The sequence below is a fragment of the Chlamydotis macqueenii genome, chromosome 2, assembly GCF_036417535.1.
Source record: "Chlamydotis macqueenii isolate bChlMac1 chromosome 2, bChlMac1.mat, whole genome shotgun sequence".
NCBI classification, from domain to species: domain Eukaryota; kingdom Metazoa; phylum Chordata; class Aves; order Otidiformes; family Otididae; genus Chlamydotis; species Chlamydotis macqueenii.
In genome coordinates, this window is record NC_141557.1 from 42,979,246 (window position 1) to 42,992,640 (window position 13,395).

The window sequence follows — 13,395 nt, forward strand, 5'->3', positions numbered from 1 at the left end:
TTAGTTTCTTTGGTTTAGAATCATAGAATCATAGAATGGTTAGGGTTGGAAGGAACCTTTAAAGGACATCTAGTCCAACCCCCCCTGCAAGGAGCAGGGACATCTCCAGCCAGATCAGGTTGCTCAGAGCCTCATCCAACCTGGCCTTGAATGTTTCCAGAGATGGGGCATCCACCACCTCTCTGGGCAACCTGTTCCAGTGTTCTACAACCCTCACTGTAAAAAAATTTTTTTCTAATACCTAATCTAAATCTACCTCCCTCTATTTAAAAACCATTACCCCTAGTCCTGTCACAACAGGCCCTACTGAAGAGTCTCTCCCCGTCCTTCCTGTAGGCCCCCTTGAGGTACTGGAAGACTGCTATAAGGTCTCCCCAGAGCCTCCTCTTCTCCAGGCTGAACAGCCCCAACTCTCTCAGCCTGTCCTCACAGGAGAGGTGCTCCAGCCCTCTGATCATATTCGTGGCCCTAAGAAGATCATTATCTGTACCTTTAAAAATATCATAAGAATTTGGCCTATGACTTTGATAATTTTTTTTCTGCAGCGCATTTCCTGATTCCAAATAATACTCGGGTGCATTATGGTTATCTCTAAATTACATTTAAACATGAATTATTATCTAAGATCCTCTTAGGATCAGCACCAAAAACACACTGTTGAAGGGAATTTTTAAAATGATACTTTGTGAATGATCTGATCAGAAGCAAATTGCGGTTACCATGTGAAGCTGATGTCCTCCCCTTTCCAGCAGGAGAGTTGAATATCTGTATCTTTCAGTAGAAAGTTTTGAAACATCTAAGATCTCTTGTCTTTTCTCCAAAATATTGTCATTTGCCACATTTTTGTTCTATCAATTATGAAAAATACTCCAACACTAAAAAAAAATTGATTTAAGACTGCTCTTCCCTAAAGTTTACCTATGCTTCAGTGACATGCTTTTGTAGAAAACGTGTTCCCTGGAGGTTAACTTTTAACATGTAACATTCTTATTAATGATATTTTTAATAAATACCAGTCCCAACCAATGTTTTGAAACATTTCTGTCTCAGACAAAGAGAATAAATTCATGACAAAAAGCATATTTTGTCCTTCTCCCTTAAGTTTGCAAACACATTCTACAAGAGAGGAGTGCCACAGCTTTTTGAAGAAAAAGTAGGTAGAATGTATTAGTGTGGACTGGAGAAAAGTATATTTTTATTGGACCTCTTTCCAGGTATGGCTAGTCTTTATGGCTAAAAGAAGTAAGAACTGTGAGAGGAATGTCTGAATTGATGTGTGCAGATGGGTTCAGCTTATGGGTAGGTGCCTCCCATGGGAATTGCCACCTAAGTGGTCGGTGTTGAGATTTAACTAAACTAAACTCGGGGTCATGTGATGGCAAGTATCAGACAATTTTACTAATATATTTGATTGCTCTGTACCCCTCATTCCCCATTGGTCAGTGAGCTAACCAGCCTGAAGAACACAATTTGAAAGGGTTCGTTCTAAAAAAACCCCAGATATTGTGGACAACTGAAAATTAGAATTCATAGCTAGCTGGCCCTGGGATAGATGCAGGCCTGATTAGTTAGCGGCCGCTGGGCCCGCAGCAGCATGGTCGGGAGGAAGGTCTACACCACAGGCACAAGTTGCGGAAAACACGCGAAGACTCAGGTAGGGAAGACGAGAGATGGATGCAGTTGTTACTCAGCAGCGCATCTGAAGGGAACGTGTATAGATGGCTTTGTCTATTGTGCTGCCTTTTCAAACTGAGTCGATAATGCCAGTGTCGGTTTCAAGCGAAGCGTGTGCCAGATTACAGATAGCTAGCAATGGCATTTGAGAGCCGTTAATTGTGAAACTTGAGAAGAAAATGTGCACATTCTTTTTCAGAGTGCTATTCGAGTGATGGCCTTTTCATCCCAGAACACTGTGGGTTTCACTTTTATTCTCTTCCCACATAAAATGCATGAAGTGCACTGAGCCTCTTTCACTTGGCAGCTTATATATTGCATTCTTTGCAGGGACTGCTTTGGCTTGTTAAAATGTACCCCATGTATTAAAATGAAATTGTCACTGCTGTGTGGTGCAACATAACATGATTTGACACTAAGCGCCTGCAGCTACAGAAAACAGACTTTTATTGCATTTATTCTTTCAGAGACAAGAGTCTCTAAAGGCTCAGTGCAGACATTCGCTTAGTTAAATCTGAATGAAGCCAAAGTGAACAATCTAAGTTGCTGTCTTTGTGCTTGTAGAACTGGCCTAGCCCACATGATATGCAGTGATACAACCTGGAAGGAACAATTTTTAATGATGCCGGCTGAAACAAGCTGATGAAAGACTTTGACTTGCACAGAGAATTAATCAGGCAATCAGATTTTTTTTTATTATATTTTTTTTCCTTTTTATTTTTTTTTTTTCCTGTAATGGTGGGGTGGTCCTTTAAACTCTGGCAGACTTCTACCCCAGCAGACAAACTGCTGCTCTAAACTCAGTGTGAGCCGCGCAGAATGCATTTTACTTTTTCCCAATACCATGTGACAGGAAGGGTGGTAGATAAATTCAATTTTAAAAGATCTAGACTGGTGAGAGGTAAGCAATATTTATGTCAGTGTGTTATTTTGCGGAGAATACCTGGAGGTAAGCACTGGTGTATCAAAGGAGAATTGAACATGGTTTTTAAACACAATTTTTCTAAGAAAAAAAAAGCAGTATGATTTTTCTTTTTGCTTGCTTATTAGCTTTCCATTTCTCTCTTTCCTTTCTTCAAAGTTTCTATACCCACTCTGTAGCAAAGTCAACTGCTTTCTGGACTAGAGTGCAGTCAATTTACAAGACCTGAAAGAAAAGTGCATTCCCAGATGTGGTATAACCGTGGTTTGGGATTTGACTAGTAGCTTTGTATTCTTTACGGTTCCTTCAGTAATATATGTACCAGTTCACTGTCGGTGCTTTAATGTCTCAATGCTTAAAGTTATCTTGAGGTCATATGAGATGAACAGTAAGGCATTTCACCTACCAGTATTGCATGTAAATTACTGTCTTCATCCCAAATTTGGCTTTATATTGTAATAGACATATATGCATTTTCTTTGGTTTTGCTATACAATCTGTCTTTGCAGGTTTGTTTTTTTTTTAACATTGTTATCCTTGTCAATTGTTGCTTAATCCTCTGGGTTCTCCAAATCCTGGTTTGTTGTTTTTTTTTTTCAATGCCATTTGAAGTTATTTTGGGTGCACGGGGAGTCTAGAAACACGTCCTTTGCCTTTCCAAGCAGCACGTGAGAGCATAAAGAATGTCCTTGTTCAGGGTGATTCCCAGAGCCAAAAGGAGACTGTTCATTGACACTGCTGCGGCTCACACACAGCCGGGAGGGAGCACAGCTGCAGGCTTTGAGGGTGGCAAGTCCTGCTTGCAAGCCACACCATACCATAATGAGCTCAACCAGTTTCTCCGCAGAAATCAGCAAGAACAGCTTTGAAGATTTCTCTCAGCATCTGTGCTTGTCCTTTTGTTCTCCTTTTGCTTTTTGTTTTTGCTGGCTGAGCACTTTCATAACAGTCTAGTAACACACATTGCCTCTACCCCCATTCTACCCTCTTCTCTTTTCCAGAATGGAGTCTACAGAAAAATGTGAAGTAGTAATTCAACATTTTAATGGCAAATATCTGAAAACCCCACCCGGTCTACCAGGTAAGTCATCACTATGAAATTTAAAATTCACTTAAGAGTTTAGAATACAGAAATGCTGGAATTTATGTTCAGAGTGGCTTATATTACTGGACCTGCTAAGAGTATGTGCAGTACCCTGGTTGAAGCATATAATTTATGACCCATAGCAACTTCTTCCTTGCCCAAGTTAGTAATTTGACCGTTAATGTCTGACAGAGTAAATTTAAGTACATCTAAAAATCGTGTTGTCTTACTGTGTTTTTTCCTTCTAAATGCATATATTATGTGTTATTTTTTTCAAATTAGAGGAAAGGCCACATAAATAAATGCCAGTACTTTTCTAACAACCTTGGAATATAACTAGATCAGCAACTGCTTTATAGGCTAAAATAGCCTGGATTTCAGGTTAAAATAGTTTGTGTTCTTTGCAGTTACTAGACAGTGTTACTAGTTAGTGTTACTAACTGAGGAGATTTCAAATATGAAGTGATTTTGTACCATTTCTACTTGCCGTAACGTAATGAAATCCTGCCATTTTCTGACCATACCCATAGAATACATTCAAGTGATGTGTCTGTGCCACGTTGAAAGCCCAGTTCCAGTCAGTACCTTGCTTTTGAAATCCTCAGTTGTCATCTATGTGGTCATCACCTGTGCAAATTCTAGTGATCAGTTGCCTGATTGTTAGTGCTTGACAAGACCTATCCGAGGCCACAAATCTGCAAACATTCCTCCCTCAGATTGTCTAAAGAGCTATGTTCAATGAGCAGGAAATCCTTGCAAGAATTGCATCCTAAGTTATTATCTTTCTTTTTTTTTTTTTTTTCTTTTAACTTCCATTAAACTATTTCCTTTTTTGGTTACTTTCATTAAATTCCCCCATATTCATTGTCTGGTTCTTTATGCAGAAGATGCACTAAATACTCTAATTAAAAGAGAGCCATCTGCACAGCTACTGTGTTCAGAAATTGAATGCTGCAATGTAAATACAAATTTTAGTCAGATCACCTTCATGAAAGAGTATGAAACTTTTAGTACAAGCTGGAAGACTCCATCTTATGGATTTCTTTTTCAAAAGTAGTCACTGACGTTTTTTCTCAGCACCAGCTAATAAAGGTACAACACCAACTTTTTGAAGTACAACAGACTCGAGCTGCATAAAACAATGGACAGAGCAACATAGGCAGAGACCTTAAACCTTTGGCATGACTTTCTGTATGCATACATTGGGTCACAGTAGTAATCTGTTTAGTATCATAGCAACACCCAATGGAAAGCATGTGAATAGCAAGGAATCGGTAAGTACAACTTCGTCATTATAACCGTGCGTGCTCCATGGTCAAATTCCTAGTTGTCTCAGAGACGACACATCATCTGAGACAGAAATAAAGCAGAATATTCTTACAGTGCCTGTTTGAGACAAAAAGAGCTAAGGATGAAAGCTAGAAGTTGAAAATTATGATATTTATTTATTTATTTATAAATTAGTTGGGAATATTCTGACTATTCAACATGAACAATGTGGGATATCAAAACAAGTGTCTTGATAAGATAATATGATTGCTTGCTTTTGTTCCAAGAGATACACTGAAATTGGATTTTAATGGTTATGTCTTTTGCTGCTTTCTCAATTAAAGCACATGAACCAGTTCTTAGTTCCTGAAGAAGGTATTCATGTGGTAAAGTTGTCCAATTTCTCTCTCTCTTGATTGCTGTCATCAGATGGTATTTAGTTCTAAGGATGATCTGGGAAGAGACTATTTCAAGAATTTTCATTTATCTGAGTGCTGTTTGGGTCCAGGTAAATCATAATGCAACTTGGAACAAAGCCAGCAAACCAGTAGCTGAACTCACTCAGCTATGCACTAGATATCTGTAAGATTCCATTTTTGGAGGACAGATTTTGTAGCTTCAAACACAGATAATTAGAAATCATCATAGGGTATTTGATACACATAAAGGAGAATATTTGAGCCTCATTATTAGAGTAGGACACTCTTCAAGTCCATATTTTAAAGATTTTTTTTATTCATTCCTCAAAAAGCCTGAAAACAAACATCATCACTTGAGCAGTTGGGTTGATTCAGGTGACACTGGTCACTTGTATTCATTTACCTATGATTCACTGCAAAAAGCATTCAGTCCTAGTTTCTTATTCTTGATGTAGTTCCCTGTTAGAGCTTCTAGTTAATTTATACATCTGTGCTATGAACCTGTATTTAAGCCTCTCAGCAAAGATAGAAGCATCTTGATTTATCCCCCTCCTGGCAGTTGCTTATCTTCCTGCATGGAGAAGGAAGGAAACCCAGGACTCCTAGTGTATTTGGAAAATCACAGTCAGAGTCTGAAAATTATCTTCCTAGCATCTCAGTAATTGGCATAGAATGAAAATCATTCTAATTATTGCTGTGACCTCTTCATGGATTTCCGTTAAAAAAATGAGGAACTGGAGAACATTAGCAGAAGTATGCAACACTATCTGTTACTAACCTCTGCTGGTCAAAGATATGATTTTACTGAGAGAGAAAATTAATCAATCCTTTTAGGGTTAAATTAAATTGATGTAGGATTTTCAAATGGATTTCTTTCAGGTGGTAGCAGTGAACTGGGAGGGTTTTAAATTTTTGCCCACATCTCCTCTGACCCCAGCTCTGACGTTCTGATTCTGACCTGGCCAACAATACAGCAGGAAAGGGTAAAGGAGCGTTGTATCTGCAAGGAGGGCACACAGGGCATTCTGGAGGCTCTGTATTCTGTATGTTCCCAAGGCAGAAATATATCTTTCTTTGTTTGACTTTCTAGCTTCAACTACTGTCTGTTGTCTCTTAAAAATTGTAGAGCTGAGCAATTGCTGCTCCAGACCACTCTGCTTCCACCCAGTGACAATGTAAAAGTTATTTTCTGGCACTTCAAACATTTTGCTCTTCAGATGCCTAATGCCTAGGTAAATTGAGCGGTATTGTGTCTATGTTAGTGAATTATTTCCACTAAGGGTGCTTCTCTGTCCAACTCCTTGGCTTTGTTCCATTCCAATGGGAATTGCTCCACTGTCCTGCTTGCTCAACTAATAAGCATTTCATGATGTTCAGTCTTAGATATACAGTGCAAGATAATTGGTTGTCCCATAAATAATTAGTTAATATCTTTGCAGTTCTTCCAGACTGAGAAAGTACAGTTGTCTCCAGAAATCTGCAAACTCTCAGCACTTGGCAGATTCAATATGAACTTCATAAATATTCTGAGTAGCCCTGAGTGATTATTTTTTAGTGGGGTTTTTTGTGTTTGTTTTTGTTTTCCCTTTATTAGCACTGCATTTCTGAGACAAATAGACCAGGGCCTACTGGGTATATTTTCTTCCTATAGAGAGTGCATCCCCACATGAAACTAATTGTGTAGGCCTCATATTGCCACTGTGAAAGAGAAGTCAGCAAACGAGCGCTATAGTGCTGTACATCTCCATCAAGATGTGAAGGGCACTATTAATGATGAAGGTAGCTCACCCTCAGTCTTTTGGTGCTGTATCTCTTTTTGTTGGTGAATAAGGGACCTTATATGAAATCCTGCTAATCTGTCACATTTTGCAATCACTGAATTAAAGTAAAAATTCTTAGCTTTTCTGTCGGTAACAAATTGATTTATCTTTGGATGGGCAAGCTTAGGGTACAGCGTTTGCATAGAGGTTTTGTTCAGCTCCCAGTATCCTTGCATGCCTTAAAAAAACTTAATTTTCTCTTTTTGGATAAATGCAAAGACTTAATGAGTTCTTCCTTTTCTTTCTGGAATTTCACGGGAACATGCCTCAATTGTAGTAATTATCCTCTGCTGATATGTCCATTATGCTCCCTCACAGCATTTTCTAGTCATTATAGTACTTCCTAAATTTTGTTTGCTTTGTAAATACTTTTGGTTGTCAGCAGACATGGGGCCAATTCCTGCCTCAGGGAAAATTTCAAGTAAGTGAGACATTTGAATACTACAATGCACGGTCAAGAATCTTCCTCTTTTGAAGTTGCTCTGTGTGGCTTTTATTTCTAATTTTAATACCAGTTTGCAAATATCTGACAAAAACAAAAAAGAGAGAAGTACTGTTTTTGTGTAGCTTAAGAACCGTACAAGTAACCAAGTGACTGTGGCATTTTGGGACTGACTTTTACTAGAGTAGAAACTCTTAAACAGGAAGAAATTATCTGCAGCAGTACAGATGTTTTTGCAAATACCTAAGGCAGCAAGATCTTGCTTTAAATAATGATCATTGTTGGCTATGGATTCTTCTTTTGAATAGGGCCCTAGCACTGCATTTCTGTGGATTCATTTCACCAAATGAACAGATATCTTCTGCCTCTCTCCTTAATTTAAATATTTTTCTTATGTCATCTCTTAAATTCTTCAACCATGGGGATTAAATTCAAATACTTAATCTTATCTTCAAACTTAGAAATGGAATAATGTATTTAAGAGCAGCATGTTTTATAGGAGATTGTGGCTAAAATGGTCATGAGAAAGCAGTATTCTAGTGGAAGGTCAGCTGTAGAGTAGGACAGTAGCAGCATTTTACACTGTCTTTTTCTCTGAGTCATTGAGCAAATGATACCTTGTTTGTCATTAGTGATGCTGTAAATTGTTTTTCTGAATGAATGAACTTAAAATGTTTTGTTTGATGACTTTTTAGCTCCTTTCTCTTCGTTTGGTGCTTTTTCATTTTGTTTAATTGTCTCTTCATTTATAAGCATGAAACACTGAAAAACTCTTCCAAAACTCTGTTCTTGGGGAGTTTACCTCACTTTTTCAAGGTAAGTAATACATTACTATAAAAACGTATGTCTTCCTGTCTCGTCCTCTCTGTAGATGTATATGTATTTGACATTTTAAACAAGATGAAACAGCAGCCAAAGGTAGAAACTAGGTATTGGTTTGTAGTTAGCTTAAAATATTTGTCGAGTGCTACAGAGAACTTAAACAGAATACAGGGTATTCCACTAGATTTGGTACTGCTAATACTCGGTGGAACTAGTTTTAAAAGCTTGCTATCTTTTACCTATTGTTATCCTCAGAAATTATCTTTATTCAGAAAACCTAAATTCCCTCACTTGTATCCTCAGAAATTATCTTTATTCAAAAAATCTAAATTCCCTCAGTTCTTTTAACATATATGATATTAATGTTATCTGAATCTTTTATATTGTCTACTTTCTAAGAATTCAGTTTTGTCAATATTGTCATTGTTATCTGCTGACTGCAGTATATAAATCCTTCCCTACTGTATCAGAAAATATGATCCGTGTAAAGACCTTTGTAAAAAATAACTTTAACAAATTTTCTATTTATTTCTCCTGTTTCCAATTCCTGGCTGTAATTTTTTATGGAATCACTTTTATCTTTCACTTTCTGTGCTCCATGAAATAGAGAGCATTGTTAGCGGAAATTTCTTTTACACCTTGGAAGCCTCTAAACATCCTTTTAACTTCTGTGAGTTCCCAGTCTTCATCTTTGATAGACAGTTAAAATCTTTAATTGCTTCTGTTATTGTCCTGCTCATGCCTGGTGATGACCATGAGGTCACTGTAACTTCTCCTGCTTTGGACCCCAGATGCTTCTCCCATCCTTGGTAGGGTACAGAGGGCAGTCTCCAACTCAGGTCTCTCTGACAAACTGCTCCTTGCAGAATAGGCTCTGTGGACCTGTTGCCTCAATCCTGTTGGATGTTAAGAGGTACCTTGGTGATATATGCAGCTGTCAGAAGACAGTGTCCCTAAATAAAGTCTAACTTTTTGGATATCACACAATGGTTAAGATCACATAGACTTTGCAGGAGACAGTCACAGAGATGGACTTTCTAACCAAGAAACTACAGAATGGGTGCTGAATTAGTAGAAAATACAAAACCTTTTGCTTAGAAAGCAGTTCCCTGCTTAGGTCTCTGTGGCTTTATTTTGCAGCTCATGCAGGCTTCTGTGGCACCGCCAACCTCATCAGTGCTGCATGTTCTACTCTTCCTTTTAGATCCATAGCTGTCACACACTGCCACTGAAGCCTCCTGGCCTTGCCCTCCTTCTGATACTCAGTCACATATCACTTGTGGTTAATCGAGCCTGTACCGACTCTTCAGCAATAGATTTCCAATAGAGTGTGATTTCAACTGAAATCAAGTGTTTCTTTCTTCATTTCAAAGACAGCCTCTAAAAGTCAGATGATATTTGTGTTGCTTCATGTCATTCTTGAGAATTTCAAATGTGAAGTTTATCATTTTGTATCACTGCACAAGACAGATTTATCTATCTTTAGCTCTTTTTTTTTTTTTTCCTCCGGAATTGTGTTTATGTAACATGCAGTTGTCCTTGCTCGACTGATGTTTGTGTAGGTTCTTTTAGTTTCGTAGCACACATCCCATGTCTTGCTGCAAAGGTCCATTCCAAATAACCTAGATTTCTTGGAATTTGAAGATTGTATATTCTTTAAAGATAAGGGATACTTTCTAGAAAAAAAAAAAGGTTCCCCTGTCTGCTCAAGACGTGATCTCGTTTCTATTTAGCTCAGACAAAGACTGCCTTTAACTAGGAGGATGCAGAATGAGATGTTTACCCAGTAAACCCCAATAGCTGGTGTGGACTTACTTCTTGGAGAAACATGAGTTGAGCTAATTTGTATTTCAGATATTAGGAGGTGTGTATCAGTGCTAAATCACGTAGTTTGGGCTTGTCAGGGAATTTATTTGAGAGAAGACAGAGTGCTGACATTGTCTAAGGCCTACTTTTCCAGAAATACGTAAAAATGTTAATGATGAGTACAGTCTCAAAGATCTGATGTGCTACATATTTATGTCTTGTTTTATTTGAGCTTGTACTGGTCTGTAGTTTCTTAGGAAAAGAACAATATATCTTTTTGTATTTTAAATAATCATCCTATGAAATACCGACTTTTGTAATCTGCCTATATACTTAATGAGAAATTATTTCACAGGTTTTTTTTTTTTAATTCCTCTGTAACTGCAAATAATAAAAAACGCGTAAGAACAGTTTGTTTGTGGTATTGCAGTAATTCAGGTCATGATGTATGAAACAGCATTACTGCGGTTTGGATTAAGATCTTTCACTTGATTTATAAAATTGAAGTTAGAGAACAATATGGCATATAAATGAGAAAAGTTCATTCCTTGTTTCTTTCTGTCACAGTATCACCTGTCATATCTTTTCTAAGATTTCTGGACGTCTGCAGCATAAATGGAGAACTGCATTCTTTTCTCATTTGTAATATCTGGTGGTAATGAACTGTGTCACAGTTCATCTAAACTGATTTTAATATATACATTTTTTTTCTTTTAACTCAAAGTGCATTTTTGCTTTGAAGAGTGACTATGTAAATCTTCTCTTTCAACAAATCCATTCCCTTTATATGCAATGTCAGGTATACTTGCTTGTGAACAAAAAAGTCTCTTCTATATGTTATTGCTGCACATTGTAACCAGCACAGCTGAGAGCGTGTGCACTGAATTCTGTCATGCCTCATTCATCAGCAGGAGAAGTGTCGACAAGTTTCTGGTCCAGGGACAGTGCTGTTGCTTGGATGCACTTGTAAAATCCAAGACGAGACAGATGAGTTGCGCAGGTGTTATGGCAGGCAAAATTTATGAGCCAGAAAGATTCACAGCTTGCATTTCAGATTGTTTAGGTCTAAAGGGCTGGCAATTTGAAACAAACCAAAACAAACAAATAAAAACATGCAAATCAGAGCATGAAACAATGTGGAACATTGTAAAGTCATTTGTACATGATTCAGATTTCAGGGAGGAATTCTGCTTTTGCATCAACTGTGGCCAGCAGTGGCACAACTCCTGTTTCTTCCTCTCCCATGTTACTTTATTAGTCCCTTCAGGATGCTTTAAATGATGGAGTACATCTGCTTTGCAGGCCCTGCTGCTGCGGCGTAGTGTTGTCACACCTGAGCCAGCTAGTTTAAGACTCATTTAAAAAGCTAACTTGAGCAAGGGTATCAATCTGGCTGAGCGCGGACTAACCACTTGAGCTCATAGTGTGTTTGCTCAATAATATCCAGCAAGTGGTTTACATGATCTTTTTTTTTTTTCCTTAAGGAAGGAAAATTATTTCCCTTTCAGCCCTTTCATAGATGAATTCTTCCTTTCCTCCTCCTTCCTCCCTCCCTCCCTCACACTTTTCCACCTGCTTTCACATTAAACATTTTAAAATGTGAAGTACAGAGGAGTTTTAAGTCAGAAGTTTCAGTCTGAACCTTTGCCCTGTAAATTCCAGCTAACCTGAACAAAGAAAAAAAAAAGTTTTATTGAAGTTTAAAAATGTACAAATAGATATTTTTTGACACCTTCCTTTGGGCATCCATATTTCAGCCGGAAGTGGAAATCTCTGGGACTGGGCTTTTCAGATGCCCCAATAAAATTGGAGCATTGATTTTTCATCCTTTTTGGAACACTGCTGTAAATCAGTAAGCGTCCAGGTGATGTGTGCCTGGTCTGTGCTGCCTGTGGGGCTCAGCAAGGACATGGCAGCTGCTGCCTTAAAGCACACTTGGGTGGCAGACGGCCTCGCGGAGACTCTCAGGTGGGTTTCCCCCATCAGGGCTGGTATGGAGGGTTTTCTTCTCCAAATGCATTTTTACTGGAAGGGCTTGCGAAGAATTAGGTGGCTTGAAAGTGAGAATATCTATCCAAACTTCTGAGTGCTTTTGTGGACAGAAGTCAGTCTGCAGGTGCTTGGTGTGTCCTTAAGCGTTTTGGGAGAAATTTGGTGCTGATACCTTTAGGAAGGACTGTGTAGCGAGAAAGGGAGTGTAACAAGAGAGGGAAGGCACATATAATGAGACAGGACAGAGCCTGTCCTCCCTTTCTGATCTTGCCTTTCTGCCACTTTCCCTCCGTCCCTCCAAAAGTAAACCTTTCCCTGCCACCAGAGGAACATTGAGGGCCCTTACGCAGGGCTCCCCACCCTGAGAGGATGAAGTGGCATCAAGTGTCTGAAGTAGCATGTGAAGATCTTTCTCTTTGTGATTCATCCAGATGAAGTAAGATGAGCGGCATCACAACAGCAGTTTCCATATGTTTTGAATACCAAAAGCCTGTTTCATAATTGAAGTCTCTCCCCCTTCTCCTCCTCAAATGGGTACTGCACAACAGAGAAAAGCAATTCAGCCTGAAAGCACTGGGGAAGCAGGAGGCTAACATTTTCTTTGATTTTTTTTTTCTTTTTGGTCACAACAACAATGTCATTATGCTGGTCAGCAGTCCTTAGCAGCTGTAAAAGCCCTGTTTCTTGCCCATTTCTGTTAGTCTTTCTTGTCTGAATGGCAGCATTTGATCACAAGATCATAGAAAGGTCTTTTCCAAGTTCAATCACAGGAACTTGAAAGAGGGGCAAAACAGCCTACATTTTACCAGGACTGCCTTAGTGTCTATGATGTGTCTGCAATTTACCTTCTACAATGTAAGAGACATCAAGAGGGAGGGGAAAGGTGCTGGCTGTCTGAGTCTGCATTTATCCTTTTTGTTAAAGCTCATTAAAACAGCATTTCATATGCAGCATTTCCCCCACCGCCATGTATATAATCCTTGAGTATTTCCAGTTACTGCTGTTCAGCAAAGGAAAAGAAAGGAAACCGAAAAAACGAGAGAGGAGGGGGAAAGGAGTAATTTAACTTTTTGATTGCCACAGATACAGTATGAGAAAATACTTTCCAAAGTCCAAGTTTTACAAGCCCTACTTCACATAAGACT

At 38.6% G+C, this 13,395-nt stretch overlaps 1 protein-coding gene across 3 annotated transcripts in view; it reads left to right on the forward strand.

The window, feature by feature from the left end:
* The window catches only part of RBMS3 (RNA binding motif single stranded interacting protein 3), a 723,800-nt gene that overhangs the window by 572,075 nt on the left and 138,330 nt on the right, over window positions 1–13,395 (forward strand). For all 3 annotated transcript variants that reach the window (XM_086742736.1, XM_086742737.1, XM_086742738.1), the window contains one exon: window positions 3,598–3,677. In XM_086742736.1, the coding sequence (XP_086598862.1) occupies window positions 3,598–3,677 (80 nt within the window). The remainder of the gene's footprint in view (window positions 1–3,597; window positions 3,678–13,395) is intronic.